Source organism: Delphinapterus leucas, chromosome 13, assembly GCF_059928025.1.
Source record: "Delphinapterus leucas isolate spDelLeu-1000000601 "Yukka" chromosome 13, BTC_Dleu_Yukka2, whole genome shotgun sequence".
Lineage (NCBI taxonomy): Eukaryota > Metazoa > Chordata > Mammalia > Artiodactyla > Monodontidae > Delphinapterus > Delphinapterus leucas.
Genome location: NC_143141.1, coordinates 78,634,815 through 78,659,794, shown reverse-complemented (window position 1 = coordinate 78,659,794; position 24,980 = coordinate 78,634,815). Strand labels below are relative to the sequence as shown.

Here is a 24,980-nt window from a genome sequence, read left to right as displayed (position 1 = left end):
ATTTCTGGAGTCTAAACGTAAACGAGGGTTTAACTTGCAGCACAATATATGATGGTAAAACCGATTTTTAAAAACTGATGAGCTGGGACTTCCCTGGTGGTCCAGTGGCTAAGACTCCGTGCTCCCAATGCAGGGGGCCTGGGTTCGATCCCTGGTCAGGGAACTAGATCCACATGCTGCAACAAAGAGTGTGCATGCTGCAACTAAAAGATCCCGCACGCCACAGTGAAGATCCCGCAGGCCGCAACTAAGACCCAGCACAGCCAAATAAATAAATAAATATTTTAAAAAATAATAATAAAAAAAACAAAACTGATGAGCTATTTAGATGATGTACATATAAGTATGTATTGTTCTTTGTTCTTTATAACACACCTGCAAAATAACTTGAGATCTCTTTTATTAAAGCCACATTATTATTCATTATATCCTAGGGAGTATACTTGGATATTTTCTCCCTTTTTAATAAATTAATAATTATAAAACACTATAGGGACTTCCCTGGTGGTCCAGTGGTAGAGAATCTACCTGATAATGCAGGGGACGTGGGTTCAATCCCTGGTCAGGGAACTAAGATCCCATATGCCGCGGGGCAACTAAGCCCGCGCACCACGACTACTAAGCTCACGCACCTCAACTAGAGAGCCTGCGTGCCGCAAACTACAGAGCCCATGCGCTCTGGGACCCACACGCCACAACTACAGAGCCCACGTGCTCTGGAGCCTACACGCCACAACTAGAGAGAAGCCTGCGCGCGGCAACGAAGAGCCCGCGTGCCACAACTAAGACCTGACGCAGCCAAAAAAAAAAAAAAAAAAATCTTAAAAAAAAAACAACCCTATAGTTCATATTTAGATAGTGGATTACAGTTTTCCACATATGTTGTTTCATAATCACTGCATCATTTCAATATTAAAAGGAACCTGTAGCATAGGTAGAGGGAGACACACTTAACATTGTTTTCCAGATGAGCCAATGAACGCTGTTAAAAGATACATCTAACATGATGAATAGCTTAATTTCTAAATGTTATCAATTCCTTAGGATCCAAGAATCTTCTTCACTGAAATTCAAGACAAACCTGCCTCTCTGAAGGAAGTACAAGCACTTTCTCTGGTTTGTGTGGCTGGGGTCTTAAGGGAGCCTGGGAGACCTAAAAGGAGCCCAGGCTAATCCCGTCACCCTATGCCGGGGCCTGGCCCACTTACCATCTGAGGGACCCCCTGCAGGGTACGGACACCGCTCAGCAGCAGCCTCCCCAGGAGCTGGAGGTCCTGGAGCTTGACAAAGCCAAGCTCTTCGCCCAAGATGTGGAGGTAGGCTCTGGCTTCTGGGAAGTCTTTGGATTTCAAATCTTTGATCAGCTTCTCAGCGTTGAGCATAATTCCGTTGACCATGTCCTGGGATTTTAACAGCAAAATGTCTAGTGAGGTGTGAGTGTTGTCAAACAAACACCCATAGATTTAGATGTGGGACCTACCTGCTGCAGCCGGGATGGGCCTAAACACAAATGCTCAAGGCGGGGGCACAGGGCAGACACTGAAATCAGGCTCCCACCTTTTATCAGAAGGTAGATACTAGCTCCTCCAGACTGAGACGAAGACGCTCGGGGACAACGGCGCTTCCACTCTGTTCTTAACTTGAAGGATGTAGCCATAGTAAGGGACGCTCTCCAGGACGCCAGGATCCCAACGGCTCCCCAAGATTAGAAGACCCTCTGTCTGCCAACCCCTCCCCTGCTTACTCCCTCTCTCCTTTGACGAGGCAAAAACACTAGGGGTTTCTTGGGAACGCATAGCTGCTACATACATTGGCCAAAAGCTTGAAAAACACCTGGTCTAGGTAAGTTCTTAGAGATAAGAATTCCGTAGACTGATGCTTAGGCATTGAGGAAGAAAAGAGTGATTGATTGAAAGGCTCCAAACAGATCAAAGACCCTCAGCCTCAAGTGGAGGTAAGTAAATTAGAAGACAGAGGTGGGACCATTTGCGAGCATGGAGGAGTAAATTATGGCCCTGCTTCTCAAACTGAAAATGTGCACACCAGTTCCTTGGGGGTCTCGTTATAATGCAGGTTCTGATTCAGCGGAGCCCAGTAGGGCCTGAGAACCTGCATTTCTAACAAGCTCTGATGTGATGCCAATGATGACCACACTTTGGGTAGCAAAAAGCTAAAGCATAAGAAGCTCCAGATCATACAATCTATTTTCTCCTCCTTAAGTGGAGGCTTATGCTAGCTTCAAAGAGGATTGTGCTCCCATAAGCTAGTGTACTGGTGTCGGTGAGAGCCAAAGACAGTAGTTATTAAAAATGAAAATATGAAGATAAAGAGTATAATACTATCTTCTTCTAGAGTAATCAACTTAAGAGTCAGGCACTTTGCTTCGCTTTTTACATGCTTCGGTTCATCTAGTCTTTAAATATCCTCATGAAGGGTACGGATTATTATCAGCAATCTGGGGATGTGGAAACAGACATAACATCAAGCAACTTGCCCAGGTATGCAGAGCTTGAAGAGAGTGAGGTTAGATTTCAAACCCATGCCCCAGAGTTCACACTATTATGAACTCTAATTATGTTAGAGAGGCCTCTAATGAGTCTGGATGCGGGTAGACTGAATCTCCAGGAGGCCCGTACCTACAGAGGATACTGGCTCTTACCCTCACTGGACTGGTTAATAATAGCCATAGTTGTCACTTCAGTTAGATAGTACCTTGGTGACTTCCAGGCTTAGACAAGAATGTCTTCGCATTGAAACCCAAAGCTTTCATTGAGAGGATACTTAACAGGAACATACCTGCTCACGTTTGTCATCTTTGTTGTAGCCAAAGTGATCCACCAAGACCTTGGAGACATGATCAGGAACTTGACCATCAACCCAGTACAAAGCCTTGTTGACACTGTCTGGGAAAAATCCTTGCTTCCCAAAAAGAGCTTCCAATGTTGGCTCAAAGCCTTTTCCTTGCAGACCAATCTGAGAAAGAAAATCAGGCAAGAAAATGCCATCATGTTTCTCTGTTGTCTGTCAGCCTTCCATTCCCCTCTTTATGCCCAATTCATTAAACAAGTATTCGGTGACAACTACAGGGCAGGAGCTGAGCTTAGCACTCCATGTGAGTTGTCTTATTTAAATCTCACCAGAATCTTGACAGGCAGAACTTATCACTTGCCTGTTTTCTGGAAGAGGCAGCTAAGATTCAGAGAGCAGTTAAACCAAAGATTCAGAGTTGGGAGTGGACTTGGGGTTTGAACCAGAGCCGTCTGACTGTGCAGCCCATGCACTTCCGTGGATTTGGGGTCTAAGGGCTTCTCTGAGACATCTGCATTTCCATTCATATAAGGAGTCATGCTTCAGATGGCCCCTAGTGGGGAGGCAGGAAGGCAAGGGAGGAGGGAAAGAAGTGATGGCACCGCTGCCTGATGATTCTTGTTCCTCTGTAGCTGGCTCACGGCTCCCTTGATTTGACTTTATGATGTAGAACAGAATGGCCTAGAAAATGTAAGACTCTGCTTCAATCTCACACATACCTCAAAGAGGTCAGCTGGAGCAAATCCAAAGACTGAGAGGGTCATTTTCAGCATGATTTCTTTAGGAAGGTAATTACTTGGATCAAATATAAGATTCCCTTCGATTCTGCCTGAGACTGGGTCAAGTGATGGAAGAGAAATAGATTTGGAAAGGTGATAGTTCCGGGAAAACTTTTTGAAGTCCATGACAGTTGGAAGTTGAGATGTTTTCAGAGCTTCTTCCACTAACTTTTTCAACCTAGATGAAGAGGAGGATATCGTGAGCCGACACACATCACGTTACTCTTCCACCCCCAAGTAAATATGGATTTCCAATCGCTACCAAACTATTTGGGTTTCATTTGCCCCAAGAGCTTGGCTCAGATCTGCCACCCTTTCACCCAGATGTTTGTTCCAGAAGAAAGAACAATGTATGAAGGGCAGGCAGCGGCTAAATCAGAATCGAGGTTTGGAATTTCAGGCCCCTGTGGCAGATGGGGACGACTTCACTCACTCCTGGACATACAGATCTTCTGAGTTTAAGATGTTGGCGATGTGGGAAGCCACAAAGTTCTTCACTTGCTCATTCTTTTCCCGTGTGAGGAGTTGGGTGATTTTGTTAATATCTGACTGGGAAGGGCCGCCCATCAGCATGAGATAGGCAGCCAGTCGCTTATCCCCCGGAGAGGTGTCATCGAGGAAAGTCTGAAGTAGGACTTCCCGGACCTGTAGCCCAAAGAGGAGACTGTTATCATTGTCAGAACACAGAACATGCCTGGTCTTATTATGCGCAAGTTGAATCTCTCTCTAAGAATCCTTCAAACGCTGGTACTGAACCTTCTTGCCTGTGTTCCCCCCAGAGCAACCAGCTGAAGGAAGTGTTCTCAGAAGACACCTATCAGATGCATGTTGAATTCAACTGCATTAAAATACACAAGTTATGGCCAAGTTACAACTTGTCGGAGATCTGCCACTAACTGAAGATAAAGTTGTTTTAACATAAATTATCTCAATATGAGGATAAAGGTGGGAAGGGACAGTGAGAATTTGGTGCTAATAAGTAAGTCAGGTTGTCTGCAAAGCTCTGGAGCCACTGCCACGTTCTGGGGCCAGTTTGACTATCCTAGTCTAGGGAAACTGGGGAAAAATCAGACACGTTTTCCCAAGATGGGAACGATGGTCAATCTGGCGGGAGGACAGCATATAGTGAACAGCTCACACTCGGCCTGCTGGAGTAGCAACAAGCTCAAATATTTCTCTCAGGTCCACCTTACCGCTAGGCAGTCACCAGGTGTGTTGAAAGTTGCAATTAAAAAGCAGTAGAATAAGGTCACTAGAATGATGAGATTTAGAATCTCATTCCAAATCCTTGTCAGTCTGAATAAACTTTTCACTTTCAGTCCTCTTCTGTGGCCTTTACCTCGTCTCTAAGCTCCATTTTCCGCAGGGCCTGGATGGCAGCCTTCTGAATCGGCAGTGACGGCTGTCTACTTTTGACGCATTTCAGGACTGAAGATGGGAGTTTTGGGGTTAGTTGCTCCATGGTTCTACCAATATTTCCAATGACCTGCATTGAAAAGAAACAAGAGGGAATCAGGGCACAGAAGAAGTGAGGGGTGTACAGGAAAACTGCATTTCATACAAAAAACTGAAAATACCCTCAGAATCAAGTAGATGTGATCTTCGTTCCCAGTGCAGTCATTGCGAATCTGTTCCGACAGGTAATCAGCAATTTCCAGCAGGTCCTGTGTCCCCGTAGGGTTTGTCTTATGATAGCTACAGAATAAGAGGTAGGATTCAGCCAGCATAGCCAGATTTATCTTAAAATATACACTTATATTTGCTGATTTCTTATTTCAAGTCATTACTCTCAAAATGAGCAGTAGAAAAACAAAAGAGTAAGCATCATAATTTGAAGGTGGAGGGAGGGTACAAACTTAATACAGAGAAGCGGGGTCTTCCTTAGCTCCTACGAGGAGAACCAGTGTAAAACTCACTTGTTGATCACGTGACTCAGAGCATAAAATGTGGCCCGGCTCTGCTGCTCCTTTGCCATGTTAAAGATTGTTCGCAGCCTCTCGGCAGAGGGCTTTGGGATCAAGGCCACCAGGTAGGTCACAACATCTATCAGAAGGGGGTTGGCTTTCTCACTTTTCAGCCACTGGAGGATGTGAGTGTAACACTGGGGCTGTCCGCATTGAATCAAGGCTTGTAAAGTGATGGGGCTGAGAAGAAAAGGGCAGAGAGAGTTATAAACATCACCTTCTAGGCAGCTAAAATATCCTTGGCCCATGGTGTTCCCTCTGTCAGGAATGCCCTTATTCCCCTTATTCACACAATCCAAATCCAACCATCTTCCAAAATCTAACTCAGATCCCTAGAACCAGAAAGCCTTCCCTATAAGCATTATCCACCGGAGAAGCACCACGGAGCAAAGCCTGAAGAAGGACCCCCTGGACTCAACATCCAGAAAGGTCTGTCATCCTTTGGTCAGAACACAGAACATGCCAGGCAAACACTCATCCAGTCTTCAGTCCCTTCTCTGGTCTTCACGGCACTAACAGTGAGTGCATTGGAGTAAAGAGAAGGCACGGTATTATTTTGTTTGCCTGAGTTCTCTCTCCTCTAGCCTATAGGCTTCCAGAGAGCACAGACTTCTTTTTCTCTCAAACACTCCAGGGTACCCATTATAGAACTAGGAATTAGAAGATACACATCAAAATGTGGGAAATATTTTCCTCCTGTCTTAATACACAAATATGTATCTACCTTGGATGCAATGTGTGTATGTGTGTTTTGCCCATGGAACTCTAGACACCTTAGCCGATACTTCTCTATCCAGTAAACGTTAACTGACTGACTAATTGATTAACTGGGTTGAAATTTCAGTGGTCCCTGAGATTCTCTGTTTGGCCGAGGTCTCGGCCAGCTACTACAGGTGTATAATCTATGAAAGATTGAGCTGCGACCATTCAAGAAATACCTGGACACCTCGATCAGCTTCGGCAAGAGGGATGTGACTGCCTCATTGCTGAGGGCTCGCAGCTCAGTCACCAGTTTATGGAAGAGGTTAGCTCTCTGGGCGTTCTGCTCGGAGACATGCAGTTTCTGCAGCTCCTGGAGGGTCTTCACGATGGCCTCGGCCTGCTTTGGAGGTGATGTGGACTTGGTGCTCTCAAAGGCAAGACCCACCGCCTCGGCACCTGGAAGGAGGAATGTGTCAGAGGGATTCTGGCTTACCTCTGCTTCTCACCCTCATATTTCTACTGGAAACTGGAGATCAAGGAGGGGTCAGCAAAGGGGAAAAGAAAAGAAAACTATCCAGTACTGTACTTGATGCCCATTACGTATCTATCTGGCTCCGTGCTAGGGGTCTGACTTCAGTATTTTCATTGACTCATCACACTCTCCCTGAGGGTAGTAGTATTCCTCAATTTAAAGATAAGGGGGGACTTCCCTGGTGGCGCAGTGGTTAAGAATCCACCCGCCAGTGCAGGGGACAGGGGTTCGAGCCCTGGTCCGGGAAGATCCCACGTGCCGTGGAGCAACTGAGCCCGTGCGCCTAGAGCCCGTGAGCCACAACTGCTGAGCCAGCGTGCTGCAACTACGGAAGCCCGCACGCCTAGAGCCCAAGCTCCACAACAAGAGAAGCAGCCACCTCAGTGAGAAGCCCGCACACCGCAACGAAGACCCAATGCAGCCAAAAATAAATAAATAGAATAAATAAACTTATAAAAAATAAAAAAAATAAAGATAAGGGAACCAAGACCCAGAAGCGAGCCACTCACCTTGCCCAAGACCTTTCTGGGTGTGAGAGGCAGAGCTGGAACTGAATCCAGGCTTCTGTGACTCTGGTATCGGATAACCTTTCTGCCTAAAAGACCTGGTGAGGAGGCGCTGCTGCTGATGTGGCAACAGCTGAAGCTGACTCACTGCTGCTCGCCCACCCTTTCTTCCAGCGGGATCTAATGGCAGTTTGTGGGGGAGGGGAAGATGCTTTTGTGTCCCCTCCATCACCCTGCTCTCACCTGTGCCAGGGAGGCAGGTGAATCAGCACGGACATACGGTGCAGTGGAAGGAGTCCACTTAGATTAGAGTAGACCTGGAGGCCTATTTTTTACCACCTCTAATAGTCTGTGACTGTGAACACATCACTAAGCCTCTCTCTGGGTCCCTCTCCCCTCTGATGGGTACAAAAGCACACGTTGCTACCACCTGACATCACAGGTTGCTGAGAACGACGAGGTAAGACATACGACAGCTTCACGTACAAGACACATGCAGGGCTGGGGTTGGACTAGAGGTCTCTATAGTTCCTTTCAGCTCTAAGACTGATCCCTGACCCTGAGGGTCTCTCTCATTGCCCCACCCTGTCCAGGCCCCAGGCCTTATCATGGGGCGTATGAGGTTGTCAGATCTACCAAAGGTTGACTTAGGAAACCAGGTTCCTACTTACAAAAACCCAGGTAGCTTTGGGGAACTCGCTTTCCTTTATCCCATTGCCACCTGACATTCTGAAGTGAATGTGCTTTCTCAGTAGAACGGCCAGAACACTGGAGCCCATGACCTCATCACCAGCAGACATTTCATCGGGCCCAGCAAGGAGCTAAGCCTTGGTTGGTACATCATGGGCAGATTTCCCAGCCCTGGCAACCAGGTGCACATAAAGTCTTACCTTCATCAAAGAAGCGGCTGTTGATCTTAGGTGTGTCTTCAAGTTTCAAAGTCTGTGTAACCTGTGCCATCATCCCGTACTTATTCCTAGTAACAAAGGAGGCACATCATGTCATCAATGGCCGGCTCCCCAGACCATTCTGTTCTTTTCACGTTGAATGTTTCCCCCACCTCTGCTTCTACCCAAATTCTGCTCACCTTTCAACCCATAGTTATAGCCAACTGTCCTTCACAGGTGTAGAGAACAAACATATAGATACCAAGGGGGGAGGGGGTCGGATGAACTGGGGCATTGGGTTTGACATATATACACTACTATGTATAAAATAGATAACTAATGAGAACCTACTGTATAGCACAGGGAACTCTACTCAGTGCCCTGTGGTGACCTAAATGGAAAGGAAATCCAAAAAAGAGGGGATATATGTATACGTACAGCTGATTCACTTTGCTGTACGGCAGAAACTAACACAACATTGTAAAGCAACTATACTCCAATTTAAAAAAAAAGCCAACTGTCCTTGATCCCCCTGGTGAACAGTACCACCTCCTTCTGGTCATGTTGGCTGTCCTTCCACCAGAAGGACATATGTACCTTACACCCTCCACCATTCTGGAGCGCCCAGAGGGAATGGACTAACATGGTGCTTTGAAATTCCTTTGCACCTCCCACAGCACAGTGCCAAGACTACAGCAGTTACTCCATATCATTAGTTGACTGATCACTTTTCAGAATGGATTTGGATACACAAGTCTCTACACCAATTCCCAAATCTTCTGCAAAGCCTTTATAACCAGGGCAGGCTGTAATGATCCCCAGTTTTCCCTGACCTATAGCCCTTAAAGTCTGGGTCTCAGCTATCTTTTGTTGGTTCCAAATTATTTTGCATGCCTAAGACTTTCCTACCAAATTGCCTGTTAGCTTGAGACAGGAGGACAGGGATGGGCTCTGCTTTGTACCTCTTCACAACCCCCTCCCAGGCACAGCCTAGCTTGCAAGAGGGCACCTGAGAAGCATTCAGCTCCTACTGGCTCCATAAATAATGAATCAAGGCTGCAGAGGGTGACCTACTTATAGGAGAAAGGCAGGAACAGGTGTTGCTCCTTGCAGATGGCTTCTGTCACGTGCTTCCTCTTAGGGTCCAGGGTGTACTGGCAGGACTGGCTGCTGCCAATCAGCGTTGACAAGGGGCGGGCCTGTGAATGAGATCGGGGAGAAGCATTTTCATCAGTCCCTGGGGCTTGAACCTGAGTCTCCTGCCATAGGTATTTACCTTCTGGGAAGAAGGTGGGGGAATGCGGGTTCTGTACCACTAGATAAATTAATCAGTTAGAGAAGAGAGCTTGGTACTTGACATTTTGACAAGGGGATGCAACAACTTGGCAGATCCAAAGCTGAGTCAAGCTATAGACTCTTCTTATTCTACCCCAGTGGACCTATGATCCTGCACAAAGTATATATAACCTGGTATCCTACACACGCCTGTCCATCCCACCAAACATAAACACTTCACAGCTGCTATTGCTCCTTATGTTTTCTTTGCCTAGAAGTTTTTCTTTGAGATCCCTTATAGCGCTAACATTCCATCATTTTAATAATAAAGAGGCTGCTGCCAGGGTGAATAGCAATGCTGATGTGAAACTCACCATGCCTTTGATCAAAGCAAGGGGGCTAACTCCCGTGCTAATGGGCTGGAAGTGATCACAATTCTCCAGGTTTCTTTCAATGGATATTTCTGTTGCCACATTTCCCTTCCTTGTTTTAACGGTAACGTCACTGGAGCAGTTTCCATACACGGTGTCCTATGGGAGCAAAAGATACAATTGGTGTATTCAACACGGGGAAACATCTTTAGGTTCTTGGGGTGGGGCTGGGAAAGGAGCCAGGGAGAAAAGGCGGATGCAACGTGGCTTTGGGAGAAAGCTTCATCCTCTTTGACAGAGCGTGGGTATTGCTGGTTCCAAGGGCGGCCAGAGCTGGAGTGAGAAAACCACTTACAGGTGATCCTGGTTCTGAGGCATACCCGCCTGCCCTCCTAGGACCTCGCCAATGCTGGTTTTATATTCTGTGCTCGCAGAGCATTTTCTCTGCTGTTCATTTATGGCTCGCATTCCAATCTGCCTTGTGTTATACGTGTCTTGGTTCTCACCCCAGGCCCTGAGAACTCCCTGAGGAGAGGCCTCTGCAGGATGCAGCAGTGAGTTCTCTGCGAGTAGCACAGGATGGAACTCAGAACATAGTAAGGGCTCAAAAGTGTTAGTGGGACTGAAGTAAATTGAATTCTCTCTCTGATCAAAACCTGAAATTCTTAAAAGAGGCTGGCAAGTAGATTCAATTATTTTCTGTGTTTAAAACACACAGAGGCTATACCTTGTGGAAACAGAACAAAATCAAACAAAGGAGTAGGGTGGTTGGGACTCCCCAGAAACTGCTATAAAATTAGACCCAACCTGCTCAGGCTGCGTGGGCTGAGCCCTCAGTGAGCCCAGAGGCTGGGGCAAGCCCTGGGCACTGTGCTTCACACCAATATCGGGCCTCCCGTGTAACTAGCCATGCAGCTGAGTCAACGATCCACCTGATGTATAAGTGGGACCCGGCTCCAATATGTGAAGATGCCTTCAAAGGGCCACTGTTATCAGCTTTCTAAATTCTCACCAGAAATAACACTTGTTTAGCCTCTTCTGTATCCGGGGGAAGCAGGAGGGCAGAAATGATGCCCCTCTTGATGTTCAGGATGTGTTTAGGCTCTTCTTTCTCTGGGTAAAGTAAAACTTGCTTCCCTTCAGGAACAGCCAGCCTGAGATCGTACCTGTCCCAGAGAGAGTGTGGTCACTCAGTGTCCTTTCTCCACCATGAACCTGATGGACATAAGCTGGGTGGCTTTGTAGCCTCCTTTTTACTTATTTTCTTTTTACATTTTTTCTTCATACATATCAACACATATATATTGTTTTTCAAGAGCATACAAATATGTGTATGCTTTTGGTATTCTTTCATTTCTTTTCCTTCTTTGATTGGCTCACTCATCCTCTCACTCTTCTTTGCCCACAGCGGGTCTCTGCAGTCACACTCCCCCACAGGACAACCTACTGGGCATCCCCCATTTGTACCTCCACACCCAGGCAATCCCGTACAGAAGCGTGCGAGTGAAAACACCTGCAGAGAAAGAGTTTGTCGTTCCTTGTTTTATCCAAATGGGATGGTATTATGCATACTTGTCTTTATCTTGCTTTTCTCATTTAATTATACTCCATGAAAATCCTTCTGAGTCATTTGGTAGTGCTCTAACAGATTCTTTTTAAAAAGTTGTATAACATTCCATTCTGTGGTTATATATACTTTATTCATAGTCCCCTGTTTGATGGCATTCACTTTCTCTTCCTAGATTTTTTATTTTTTTATTTTTTGCCACACGAACAACACTGAAATAAACATTTTTATGCATCTATTGTCACACCTTACTACTTTTCATGGGCTAGAGTCCCAGCATTTGAAATTGCTGTGTCAAATGCTACAAGTATTTTTAATTGTAGTAGATATTGACTAATGGCACTCATTCTCACCATCAGTGCACGAGGGTACACTTTTCCTCATAGGCTTGTTAGCAACAAGTGATATAGCTGTTTTCAATTTCTGTAGTCTTAATGGGTATAAGGTGATAAATATCTCATTGTTACATTAATTGCATTTCCTGACCACTGGCGAATTGGAGCTTCTTTCCATACATTTGTTGGACATTCATTCACTCTTTTATATGATCTCAGGCTATGTCTAAAGCCTGGGTCAACTCTGATCTCAGGGACCTTTCTTTGGGGACTTCCTTAGGGGGTTTCACATGGCCTGGCAGCACCTGCTCTAGTTAAGTCAGAGAGTAAAGAAAAGAAGACCAGGCATGTTTCCCACAGCTGTCCATCCTCTCAGAAAATTGCAGACACTGATGCAGGCTCACAGGAAAGCCTTGAGGTGGCCAAAAGCAGGAGTCCTTTTTTTCAGGAGGGTAAGGACCAAAAAAGAACTGTGACTCCCTTCTGTCACTGTACCCCACTCCCTCAGATGCATCTAAGTCTTGTATAAAATAAGATGTATTGGTAAGAGACAGAAGCATCAAGGCCTACTCTGGCTTCCGAGTCTAATGTTTAACAAACTGAAAGAAGGGCACGGTGGGGCGGGGGTGGGGGGGAGTTTCCGATGTTACCAAATCAACAAATCCATGACTGTCTGTATTTGCACACACTCAGGACACTACAAACTGTGATCCGGAGATGAGGCAGGGATGATCAAAAAATCTAACAGGGCTTCCCCGGTGGCGCAGAGTCCGCCTGCCGATGCAGGGGACACGGGTTCGTGCCCTAGTGCACGAAGATCCCACATGCCTCGGAGCGGCTGGGCCCGTGAGCCATGGCCGCTGAGCCTGCGCGTCCGGAGCCTGTGCTCCGCAACAGGAGAGGCCACAACAGTGAGAGGCCTGCGTACCGCAAAAAAAATAAATAAATAAATAATAAAAAAAAAATCGAACAACCAGTACAACGTGAACACTGATCAGTCAGAAGTGATGCCAGTCATAAACAAGAGGAATGGCCTGGTCAGTGTGCGCTGGCAAAATGCCAGCCCTGGAGGGAGATCAGCTCAGGCCTCAGCTCTCCCTGGGCCCCTTGAAGCTGGTGCCCTCTGCTGAGCAGGCCCTGCACTGCCATGTTTGGCCACAGCAAGTCCTGCCGGGACCCTGTCTGAAGACTACGAGGCGTAGTCTTGTTTCATTCTTTAAACGTGAGTTCACTTGTTTAAACAAACCATCTCAGCTTTACTGTCTCAAGGAGTTTTAAAACGTGAGCTCTTTTAGAACCACATTTAAATGATAATTAGGGGAACTTCAGTAGGGGAGGGTAAATACTGCTTCCCTCTTTTGAATTGTTGTGAAAACTCAGCAATTCCCTGATCCATGGCGAATACAGAATACCAATACTTATACTCACATACGTGCCCAACATAAACACACACATTCATGCCTCAGTGGACACACACCCACACGCTCATGCACAACACGTGCAGCGGTACTCAGAGCTCAGAAATGTAAATGCACAGGCCCACGTCTTACTTGGACATGGCGGCAGCAAACTCCTCAGAGTTCTTGGCCTTCTTCAGCAAGGCCTTGCCCTCAGGGTTGAAGCCATACACCTCTTTCAGGGTGCAGAGGCTCGTCTTCAGGATGAAGTTGCAGAGTTGGGGGACCTCCAGCTCAACCTGACAACAGAGGGTAACATCACATTAAGACTCTCCATCAAGAACACCAGATCCCCCCTCAGCCCAGGGCTTTCTGGCCTTTTCCACGTCCTAGGGTACCATGCTTCTGAAGTTTTCCCCTATGCATGCAAAGGATGGTATCTTTTTATTGGTTCTAAATGTACTCCCTTTAAAGACGTACAACTGGCTAGAAGAAAGGCAGCCTAGGAGTGAGGGTTTGGAAGAAAACCAGGAGGCAGGAGGAGGGCTATCATTGCTTTCAACAGCGAATGTTTCCTTAATATAAATAGAAAAACCAAAAATCTAAGACCACTGTACCTATCAGGGCCTATTCAGAGCTTTGCATGCAGCTGTAGTTTAAACAGATCCCTAGTTGTTATCCAGCACTGTTTAAAGGACTTTCTGCAGTGCTGGAAATGTTCTATATTCTCACTGTCCAACATGGGGGCTGCTAGGTATAGGTGCCTATTGGGCATGTGAAATGTGGCTAGTGTGACTAAGAATCTGAATTTTTACTTTCATTCAATTTAAATAGCCACACGTGGCTAATGGCTACCTTATCTGACAGCACAGACGCTGGGACCCTAGAAAGAAGAGGGTGGCCCAGCCTGACTTCTCTTTCCCACACGAACCCCGATAGTGGCCCTTAGATCTGTTCCACAGGAACATGGATAGGAGTACAGTCATTCTCAACAATAAGTAGTAGCAGACACTATTTGACTTAGATGATAAAAACCGCTCTCCAGAATGCTTTCCTGGGATGCTCACCTCCCTTGGCTCACCCGCTGGACATCTCTCAACATATTAAATCTTCTGGTCTGCAATCCTGATATTCTAGATCACATATTCTAATTACATCTTGGAAGCTAATGGGAAAATAAACCTGGTGGGTAAAATTTTTTTTTCTGTGGCAGACAACTTCTCAGCAAAGTGGCTGACTTTCAAACTGAGGGCCAGTCCAGCACTTGGAGATTACGACAGTCCTGGCACAAGCTGGTTTGCTCAGCCCCGGGCTCCAGGGTCCTCCAGTGGCCCTCCATCTCCCCTCATACCTTGCAGTTGATCTTGGTGGAACTTCTTGAATCAGCAGTCCCGGGGACTCCACTGGAACTCTCAGCCTCATAGTTGTACACATATTTCCTGAGGTGCTTGAATCGCGTTGCATCTTCTGCAATGAGGAGAAGTCAGTCAGCTACATAGCAGAAATAACTCGCCCGAGGACAGTCAATCCTGGGCAGAGAGGGGTAGTGGCAAAGATAATAAAAAATGGTAATTAAACTCAAATTATTTTTAATTGATTTTGGCTTATACTTAATTTTCCTTTATAGATTTAGCTTCTGCATTATGATTTTGCTGAGGCTAATATTTAAATTAGCTGGTAATCCTTGAATATATAATCTGAGACACAAGGCAGGGAGTGTCAAGTAATGAGGCTCAGAAAGTCTATAAGAAAGACTCCCTGGAAAATTAAGAGTTGACAGCATAAAAGCAAATATCTCTCATTGCCTTTTCAGCTTGAAAATACCATAATTCTGTGGCTCTTTTTTGATTCTACCAAACATCTGAGGCTAAGTTCACTAAGCGTTAAGGGTATCCGGCTGATTTAAGAAACACCCAAAAAGGAATTTCCGGAGGTTTCCACAGGGCGCGAGAGGCATTTTCTGAACAATTTGAGAAAAAGAACATTTGGGTTCTGAGCCCAGATGCAGTGATGCCAGACGCCCACGAGATGGCAGTGCTGCTCCATCAGAGGGCAGCCTCCGGCTCTTGGGAGAACACAGGGTACCACTGCAAGGCCAGCTCCTTTGACCCCTAGGGGTCAGGTAAATACAAAGGGGTGGGCATCTGGATTTCTGCACAAAGGTTAAAGTCAGCATTTCCTCACCTTCCTGCGCTTCAAATTAATGATTAGCCGCTGACAAACAGGACAGATGTCTCTTTAAAGTGTCTATGGACCAACAGTTGGCAGTCCCTTCCCCACCCTACCCCCAGGCTGAACTTTTAGGACCAATGGGAAGGGTGGGTAGAAGAGAGCGGAGACCCCTTGGAGGGGGTCAGAGGCTCAAGGAACTGGCTTCTTGGGCTCAGAGCAGGGTACGCCAATCACAGCATCACAGCACTTAAGTGGCCTGAGGTGCAGGGGGATGGGTGGGGGATGGGTGGGGGGGGACCCTTCCTTGCCCCACCGGGAAATGCCTTACTTGGGCAGCTCGGGCTGACATTTTCCAGCACGGTGTCTCCTGTAAGAAAGGGAGAACGACAACTGTGGGTGTTCCCGTCCTTCCAGATGGGTCCTAGCGTCTGACGGGGACGACAACTGTAGAGGACTTTCAGTGTCTTGGAGGGAAGCAGGTTTTGAAGAACCCAATCCCCAGCCCCACCCATTACCTGAGTCTGGAGGAGCCACCCAGCTGGTCCTGTGCCCCTGTCCCCCGACCCTGTGGCCGTCCTCCCTCTGACCCAGGCCCAAGCTGCCCCAGCCCCCCACCCCCGGCCTGGCGCCCCAGCGGCCGGGGCGCCTCACTCACCGGCCCGGGCGCTGGCGGCAAGCAGCAGCAGCAGCAGCGGCAGCAGCGCAGGCCTCGGGGGGCCCATGGCCGACCTGAACGGCGGCTCCCTCCCGTCCGCTGGCTGGGCCTGGCCTCCACGCTGCTCGCTGGCTCCTTAGGGACCGGCGCCCACAGGCAGCAGCTCCGCACCCGCACCCGCACCCGCACCCGCCTTGGGAATGCGGGGCCGGCGCCCGAGCCCGATTTATACGAGGCCGCCCGCGCAGGGCTGCAGCTGAAAGAGCGCCGGGCAAATTGCAAAAGGTCCAAAGGGCAGCGTCCCGGGCCTGTTTGCTTTTCCGCCCCAGGCCCTGCTCTGAGCCCCGACGAGGGGGCTCAGCCTGGACTCAGCCAGGGCCACTGGGGCCTTGCCTCTCGCCTCTCCTGTCCCTGGGGTCTCAGGGCCCCAGGCCAGTGGGCTCAGCACCCGAAGCGCCTGACCTGAGCTAGGGGTGCCTCTGGGAGATGCAAGCACAGGAGCCAATCTCACCCCTGCTCCCTGAGCTTTGTAACCACTGGGGAGCCAGTCCTTCACAGCGTCTTGGTGGAGACATTTTCCTACCCCTTCCTCCCCCTTTAGTGGACTCTGAGTTTGCATGGGGGCCTGTAACCCAGGTCAGTACCTGTGGCTCTGGGTCACATGCCCTGGATTCAGCCCATCTGGAGGGAGCAAACAGCAAGGGGAAGGAGGGAGGTCTGGTGAGGGACTGACCCCCACTCGACCTGAGGGACCACGTCTCAGTCAAAGCAGAAATCCAGCAGCCTAAATCGTCTAGTTTGAAACCCCAGTAAGGTGGGGCCTTTGGAAAAGACCAGCCTCCCCCGTCTTCCCCCCAGCAGCCCAATTTCTTCTTCAGAAATTGAGGAGAGGAGGCTTTTCCCTACGTGAACTGCTTCTGGGTTTCCTCACGGATGGGGGAGGCCAGCGAGGAGAAGTACAGTAGTGGGTGGATGCATAATGTTCCTCCTAAACATCCCGGAAACGTCTCCATGAATCCTTCCCTTCTTTTCTAGGTACTGTCCATTTCCCACAGGAAACTTTTGCCAAGGCACAGTATAGATATTTCAGCAACACTGACTTACTGACCCAGAAATGATTATAAAGGGTGAATGATGGGACAGTGCTGTGATGGGATGGACAAATATCTGGGACTGGCCATGTCCACAAGGCACCTCCAATCCGGTTGGGGAGACAAAGTGTGTAGACAGGAAACTGCTGGTGAGCAATGAAGGCAGGCTGAAAGCAATGCTAAACTGTGTGGGGTATAACTGCTGGAGGAGAGCAAAGGGAGGCGTGGGAGACGGGGGTCCTGGAGCAATGAAGAGGGGCTGTGGACTGACGGGGACATGAAGCACCGGAGGCAGAAGTCAGTATTTGTTGTTACAATCTGTTATTTATGAGACGTATCCAGATGTAACAAACTACCTGTGAAGTCATTTAAATCTTCTGGTGCCAAATGTGATGGTCAGAAAGGTCAGTTCTGAGATAGTAACAGTGTATAAACCCCCCATTACCTTAGCCGAGACTTGCAGGAGGATGTTCGTCTTGTTACTGGCACTTGGGTCGCCACACTTCTCCTCAATTCATGTATTTTCCTTAGCCAGGAACTCCCTGTGGGCAGCTAAACTCCCTTCAGTGATGAGCTGCAAGGTATATTAATATTGTTAAAAGTGGATATTACAGAGGTTTCAACCCAAGGCTGCTCATACCTACACCACTGAATTCAGAAAGGTCTGGAAAAAGTAACTGCCCCCAAACCCCATTTCTCTGAACACTATTTGAACTATTTTACGTGGATTGTCTTTCCACAGGAGGAGCTGCTGTTAGTATATCAGGAAATGGTCATGCTCCCATGCATGTGGGTAAAAATATTTAGGTATAAAGAAACTGAAACGAGATGGTTAACTTCAATTTATAAGCACAAGGCCAGGATTTCTCTGTTGGATGACAGATGAAGCCACTGTCCTATAGCCTGTCAGTAGAGAACATTAAATAAGACTTGGGGATGTAATGTACAGCATGATGAACATAGTTCATAGCACTATTTTGTGTATTTGCAAGTTGCTAAGAGAGTAGATCTTAGAAGTCTTTATCACAAGAAAAGAAAAAATTGTGCGGGGGCATGTATAGTGTCAGATGTTGGCATTGTGATCATTTCACAACATACACAAATACTGAATTATTATGATGTAAAAAAGTAGAGAACATCATTTTTATGATTTGGGAATCAGAAAATGAATCTGCTAACTTGGATGCAGGGAAAACTTGTGGGTTGCTTAGATGCCCCTGAGCTGACTGTCACCATATCTAAATGGAGACTTGGAAGCATCGGGCTCAGCTTCTCTTTCTTCCCCTGATTTTCTCTGAAAGGTCACCCTAGTGCTGGGTAGCAGCCAGCAGTATTCATCCTCTGACAAGGTCAGGTACAGAAGCACCACAGAGGAAGTGTTGGATCGTTGAGTTGACTTGGGTACACTTACAGAAATACTGTAAGGATTAGTGCGTAGACTATTCTTACATTACTAAATCCACTTAGATCTTTTGTCAAAAGCTATTTTAAAATATAGCATTATTTGTGAACACAGATATCACCCTTCATCTCTTTGCCTTTAAGAAGAACATTTCTCAGTTCCCTCTCCTAAACACATTCAAAGTTTCAAAGGACAGTGACCTGTCTTCACAGAGACATCAAATGGTGTCAGGAGTCAGGAAATCTACTAGTATAAGGTATTCATTGAATAGAGAAAACCCAGGTCGAGCGAGGTCAGCTGATGTAAAGGAAAGCAGTATGAGTGTTAGACTCAAGAAGACCTGGGATTGTGTCCTAGCTGGGTTTCTTGTGGGGCTTGTAACCTTGGGTGACTTCACTTTCCTAAGCCTCTGTTTAGCCATCCCTAAAACCGGATTAAAAATAGCAACCTTCCTCATAGGAATTTTTGTGAGAATTAAGTGAAACAATTATGTAAATAACTGCATTGATAGCACGATGCCTGGCAAAAAAGACAATGAATGATAAATTATCATTTATTATGTGTGTGTGTTGGAGTGGAAGTATATTTAGAGGGTAGCTATTGAGCTAGCTAACCACAATGGATATAGAGACAGAGATTGACAGAACAAAAACAGGAAATCGCATTAGGGAAAGAGAGCAGAAACAAGACAGGGCATCCTTGAGGGATGCGCATAGGGGAGACAGAACATCCATTTGTCTCTGATGATTCCTAACTTTTCTGGGGATGTGAAATCACTGTCCTTTCTGGGGGTGAATGGAGGCCTTACTACAGCAAGCAGACTAGTGACTCTAGCAGAGACACGTGCTGATATCACAAAGATTAATCTCAGCTAGTGGCTATGACTTGACAGTCTGTGAATGCAAAGTCCCATAAGGTGAACCCTCAGTCTGAGTAATCACAAAGCTCTGCGTACCCATTAGAAAGTCACCTGGTTAATGGAATTTCAAGGAATTAGATAATGCCAAGGATTCCAGTTAACAGCCTCTAGAAGTGAAACTACGCATTGTTTATCTGCAGGTGACCAGAAGGGTCCTGGTCAAGTTCAGGGACCTATGGAGACTATTAAAAGCCCCTCAGCAGCCCAATATCCTGAGTTAGTGTAGTTCATATACTGAAATAGGTGTTCAATATATATTTGCCGAATACAAACGAATCTACGCCATTCAGTTACACCCCACTGCTTCCAGGATATTTATGTACAGTGACCATGACGCTAAATAAATCTTTACAGTCACATAAAACAAGGAGATACAATCTGATGCAAATTATTCCCAGCTGTACCATTCAAATAACTCATCTGGCAAATAGGGACCAGTGCTGACAATGACTAATTAGCCTATCTCTTTTCTGCCTATGACAGCATTATAATTGCACATGATGCCCAGAAGCTGGAAAGTAAACTTCAAGAATTGTAGATGGAGCCATGCCCAGCGTGGTCTGTGCATGCTAATAACAAGTGCACACACACATATATACAAAAACATACACAAATGATAAATGTCAGGGGAAAAGAAGTGCATTGAGGTGAGTGGTACAAGTGAAAGATGGTGGGATGGGCCCAGTGTCAACCAGATGAAGACATTACTGATGGATGATTAACCTCCGGTGAGGAAGCAGAAAGAAACTTTCCTACTTTGTTATTCTGCTATACAAGAGATAAGGTCAGAATGTTGAGCAGCGGTTCTTACCGGGGAGAAAAGTCCGAAGTCAGCACCGTTCAGCGTGCAGTCAGGTTCTATGTGTGTGCAGCTATCACTTCCTTGACCATGAAGGTCTCATCCCTCCACCCTGCCAGGGCCTGCTCCAGCCCCACCTCCTTCGAGGAGCCTTCCTCTGGCTCTAGTCCAGTAAGACCTCATGGCGTCTGACCCTGGTCTCTTATCAGTCAGTTTCTTCACAGGGCAAGTGATCCTGAAGGGCCTTCATACAGACCTGCTGTTGCCCTGAACTTACATTTCTCTCTGGTGATATTATCTAACTTTTCATGTGTTTACATGTTAACTTGCCAACCAGAGAGATAAGCTTGGAGGATGAGAACTGAGCGTCGTTTTCACCTTTGTATTCCCCTTCCCTCTCCCTCACCAGCACCTCGCACTAGGCAAGGCAGATGGTAGCAAAGGAGTAAACGCTGTGATTATAATGTGAGATGGTCCTTGTGAGACAGGTGTTTTTCATACCTGCAACTCAGTTTTACCCTCAGGTGCCGCTGCGTATGCTTATATCTTAATTTAGACTGCATGGTGAACCTGAATCAGCACGAGAGAGTCAGGATCTCGGAGCCGGGATCATGGGACAGTCTCAGACTCTGAGTATGGTCCCTCACCTGTGTGATGAGTGGACAGGACTAGGTGACCTTTTTTTTTTTTTGCGGTACGCGGGCCTCTCACTGTTGTGGCCTCTCCCGTTGCGGACCACAGGCTCTGGACGCGCAGGCTCAGCGGCCATGGCTCACGGGCCCAGCCGCTCCGCGGCATGTGGGACCTTCCCGGACCGGGACACGAACCCGCGTCCCCTGCATTGGCAGGCGGACTCTCAACCACTGCGCCACCAGGGAAGCCCTAGGTGACCTTTTAAACCCATTGCAGCTCTGACTACCTTGATTCTGTGAAGACTCTGGAACTTAAAGAAAACAACACATAAATTATCCTGTACTGGGACCTCACTGTGATGAGGAGCTGTGGCTAAGGATTTGGAATCACTGAGCGGGATGGATTTCTAGAAGGCCACCTACCTCAAAGACCTGCACTCATAGTACTGTGCAAGGAATATAACCCTTCACCCATTTTAAACAGATTTCCAAATAAAGAGAGGCCATGCCCTCCTGGGGATACTGGGGACTCTCGGGAAGTTCTCCCTCATGTCTAACTTCAGGCTTCATCCTTGCCTTGCCTTGCCTTCCTTAGGTATATCTTAGCTTTTCCTTTGAAAGACTTTTTGCTGGTTTTGGTTGGCTGCTCTTCGCTGATTTTTTTTTTTCCTAAGTTTTCTTTGTCTTCTCATGGACTGAGGCTCAGAATGCGCTAGCCTCGAAGGGCTGACTGGCGCTGGTGATAAACAGATGGCTGGCTGGCTAGATGAGCCTCGCCATCCCCACGTGACTACTGATTCTCTTCAGGTATTTAGGAAGCCTCTGAGCACTTTGTCTTCGGAGAGCTTACAGGGGAGGAGAAGGGCCTGAATACACAACACAGCTAATAAAAAAATGAAAAGATAAAGCATCCAGAGTGGGGTCTGCACAGCCAGACTTCAGTGGTCTGATGTGGGTCTCAGAGGTCCTGGAGGAGGTGGGACTTGAGTGGATCTTGGGTGGGTGATGGGCAGGATTTGGGTAACTGGACTGGGTGGCACCACTGAAAGGGCAACGGCAGGGAGCTGACACTGTTTGACACGCCTGACAGTCTGTAACCCAGCCAGCCAGCTGAGTCCATGGAAAAGGCTGGGGAAAAGCAGGATGGGGATCGGCAGGGAGCACACCTTGCTGTGCTCAGGACAGAGAGCGTGCTGGCTAATTCAGTCTTTGATTTAACTGTGAGTTACTGTGTAAACTGCACATTAGACATTTGGCATTAAATATGGAACATATGGCATTGAAACTCTAGCTAGTATAGAAGGCTATGATTATTGGGCTGGATTCTCCTTGTCCAGAGCTGTGAAGGGAAATGGAGGAACAGGGATTCCCAGAGTGTCAGACAAACAGAAGGTCTTTTAAAAAATAATTAATTAGGGCTTCCCTGGTGGCGCAGTGGCTGAGAGTCCGCCTGCCGATGCAGCGGACACGGGTTCGTGCCCCGGTCTGGGAAGATCCCACATGCCGCGGAGCGGCTGGGCCCGTGAGCCATGCATGGCCACTGAGCCTGTGCGTCCGGAGCCTGTGCTCCGCAATGGGAGAGGCCACAACAGTGAGAGGCCCGTGTACCACAAAAAAAAAAAAAAAAAAAAAAAATTAATTAATTGGCTGCATTGGGTCTTTGTTGCCGCACGCAGGCTTTCTCGGTAGCCTTTCTTGTTGCAGAGCACAAGCTCTAGAGTGCAGCCTCAGTAGTTGTGGCTCACGGGCTTAGTTGTTCCGCGGCATGTGGGATCTTCCCGGACCAGGGATTGAACCCATATCCCTGCATTGGCAGGTGGATTCTCAACCACTGTGCTACCAGGGAAGTCCCATACTGAGGGTCTTAGAGGCAGACTCTAGACAATATTCTTACTTTATAGACAGAGAAACTGAGGTCTCGACAGCCTGAGGTTCTTTCTTGTTCTTGTTGTTTTTCCCAAACACGGGCAAATGCAGGGCAAGAACTTGGGTCCCCTAGTTTATAATTTAGAATATTCATTATACTCCAATTGCACTAAATCTATGTTGACTACATAAAATTGCTTGGAGATTGCTTTACTGAAAATGAATCTTTGACATCAGTGTATTTCCTTATAATCTATTGCTCATTAAAAGTGAAAAACTTAATTGATTTTTTTGTGGGTTTGTATTCAGAATAAACATTGTTATGTTACTAATTACATAGAATCACAGAGATTCAGGGTTTCAAAGGGCCATTAAAGTCACTGCATCCAACTCATCTCCTAATACGGGGATCTCATCAGACTGAGAATAGCTGGGCACCCATTAGCAAGCTGCCTAAATGGTGGAATTTTGTGAAATTACATGATGCTCTAGTCAGCACAGCAATTAAAAGTCCCTAAAAGGGACATTCCTCTAGCCTGTTTATCTGCAGAGGACCAGATGGATCCTGTGTATGGACAGCAATGCCTTGTGGTCATATCTCAGGTTTATTCTATTTCTGTCCTCTGTCCAGGTCAGACCATCCATCACAGTGAAAGCTGTGAAAGGTGCCAGTTTGGGGATGGAAGTTTCTGATACTGTCTTTACCTGTATTTTGAAGTCAAGAGCAAATAACTGCCCGATTGGCTGATGTTATTTTCATCTGTACATCCTTTCTTTCCTATTAGCATGGGGGGAGGAGTCAGGCCATCCCCAGAACCCAATCTGGTTTGGTGTCTTGGTATTCGAAGCAGAAAGTGGGTAGAAACGTGCTGTTTAGTATCTCTGTCTTCTTTTTAATAGTGGCACTTAGCTTTTAATAGTTATTTAAAAGAATAATGGCCATGTTCAGCTGTTTTGAGATCTACCTTGGAAAAGGACTTCTTTTTTATCAGCTTTATTGAGATAAAATTCATACCATAAAATACACCCATTTCAAGTATATAATTCAATGTTTTTTCGTGTGTTCAGAGAATTGTACAACCATTACCACAACCGACTTTTAGAAAAATTTTAACACCTCAAAAAGAAATCCTGTGCCAATTAGCCAGCACCCCCTAAATTCCCCATTCCCTCATCCCTAGGCAGCCACAAATTGCCTATTCTAGACATTTCATATAACGGGATCATACAATGTGTGGTCTTTTGTGACAGGTTTTTTTTTTACCCAGCATAACATTTTCAAGGGTCACCCAGGCTGTAGCATTTCATTCTTTTTTATTGCCAAATAATATTCCATTGTTTGGATTTACCAGCTTATTTATCTGTTCATCAACTAATGGACATTTGTGTTGCTTCCACTTAGTGGCTATTATAAATAATGCTGCTATGAACATTTGTGTACAAGTTCTTGTGAGGACATATGTTTTCATTTCTCCTAAGTATATGCCCTAAGAGTAAAATTGCTGGGTCATATGGTAATTCTATGTTTAATCATTTGGGGAACAGCCAGACTTTTCCAAAGTGCCTGCACCATTTTATGTTCCCATCAGTAGTGCAATCTCTCTGTATCCTGGCCAACACTTGTTATTGTATGTTTTTTTGATTACAGCCATCCTAGTGGGTGTGAAGCAGTATCTCACTGTGGTTTTGATCGGCACTTCCATGATGGCTAGGATATCGAGCATAGTTTTGTGCTCTTACTGGAAATTTGTATATCTCCTTTGGAGAAATGTCTATTCAAATCCTTTGGGTTTTAAACTTTTTGAGTTATTTTGACGTTTTATTATTAAGTTGTAAGAGTTCTTTACATATTGTAGATACAAGCCTTTTATTATATATAGGATTTGCAAATATTTTCTCTCATTCTGTGGGTTGTCTTTCCACTTTTTTGATGATGTCCTTTTTTTTTTTTTAAAGGTTGAGCCTTCTTTTAATTTATTTATTTTTATTTTTTTGGCTGTGTTGGGTCTTCGTTTCTGTGCGAGGGCTTTCTCTAGTTGTGGCAAGCGGGGCCAGTCTTCATCGCGGTGCACAGGCCTCTCACTGTCGTGGCCTCTCTTGTTGCGGAGCACAGGCTCCAGACGCACAGGCTCAGCAGTTGTGGCTCACGGGCCCAGTCGCTCCACAGCATGTGGGATCTTCCCAGACCAGGGCTCGAACCCATGTCCCCTGCATTAGCAGGCAGACTCTCAACCACTGCGCCACCAGGGAAGCCCAGTGATGTCCTTTGAAGTACATTTTTAATTTTTTTCCTCGTTATTTATTTATTTTTAACATCTTTA

The 24,980-nt window shown here is 46.5% G+C and overlaps 1 protein-coding gene across 1 annotated transcript in view; it reads right to left on the bottom strand.

Moving 5' to 3' along the window:
• Nucleotides 1–16,086, bottom strand: part of APOB (apolipoprotein B) — a 39,795-nt gene extending 23,709 nt beyond the window's left edge. The window contains exons 1-16 of the mRNA XM_022574358.2: nucleotides 15,951–16,086; nucleotides 15,624–15,662; nucleotides 14,475–14,590; nucleotides 13,277–13,422; nucleotides 10,837–10,990; nucleotides 9,828–9,983; nucleotides 9,253–9,377; nucleotides 8,182–8,267; nucleotides 6,490–6,709; nucleotides 5,504–5,731; nucleotides 5,165–5,282; nucleotides 4,927–5,073; nucleotides 4,021–4,232; nucleotides 3,528–3,765; nucleotides 2,797–2,973; nucleotides 1,209–1,400 (exon numbers count right to left, since the gene is read on the bottom strand). Of these exons, the coding sequence (XP_022430066.2) occupies nucleotides 1,209–1,400; nucleotides 2,797–2,973; nucleotides 3,528–3,765; nucleotides 4,021–4,232; nucleotides 4,927–5,073; nucleotides 5,165–5,282; nucleotides 5,504–5,731; nucleotides 6,490–6,709; nucleotides 8,182–8,267; nucleotides 9,253–9,377; nucleotides 9,828–9,983; nucleotides 10,837–10,990; nucleotides 13,277–13,422; nucleotides 14,475–14,590; nucleotides 15,624–15,662; nucleotides 15,951–16,017 (2,421 nt within the window). The 5' untranslated portion in view covers nucleotides 16,018–16,086. The remainder of the gene's footprint in view (nucleotides 1–1,208; nucleotides 1,401–2,796; nucleotides 2,974–3,527; nucleotides 3,766–4,020; nucleotides 4,233–4,926; nucleotides 5,074–5,164; nucleotides 5,283–5,503; nucleotides 5,732–6,489; nucleotides 6,710–8,181; nucleotides 8,268–9,252; nucleotides 9,378–9,827; nucleotides 9,984–10,836; nucleotides 10,991–13,276; nucleotides 13,423–14,474; nucleotides 14,591–15,623; nucleotides 15,663–15,950) is intronic.
• Nucleotides 16,087–24,980: the final 8,894 nt, after the last annotated feature.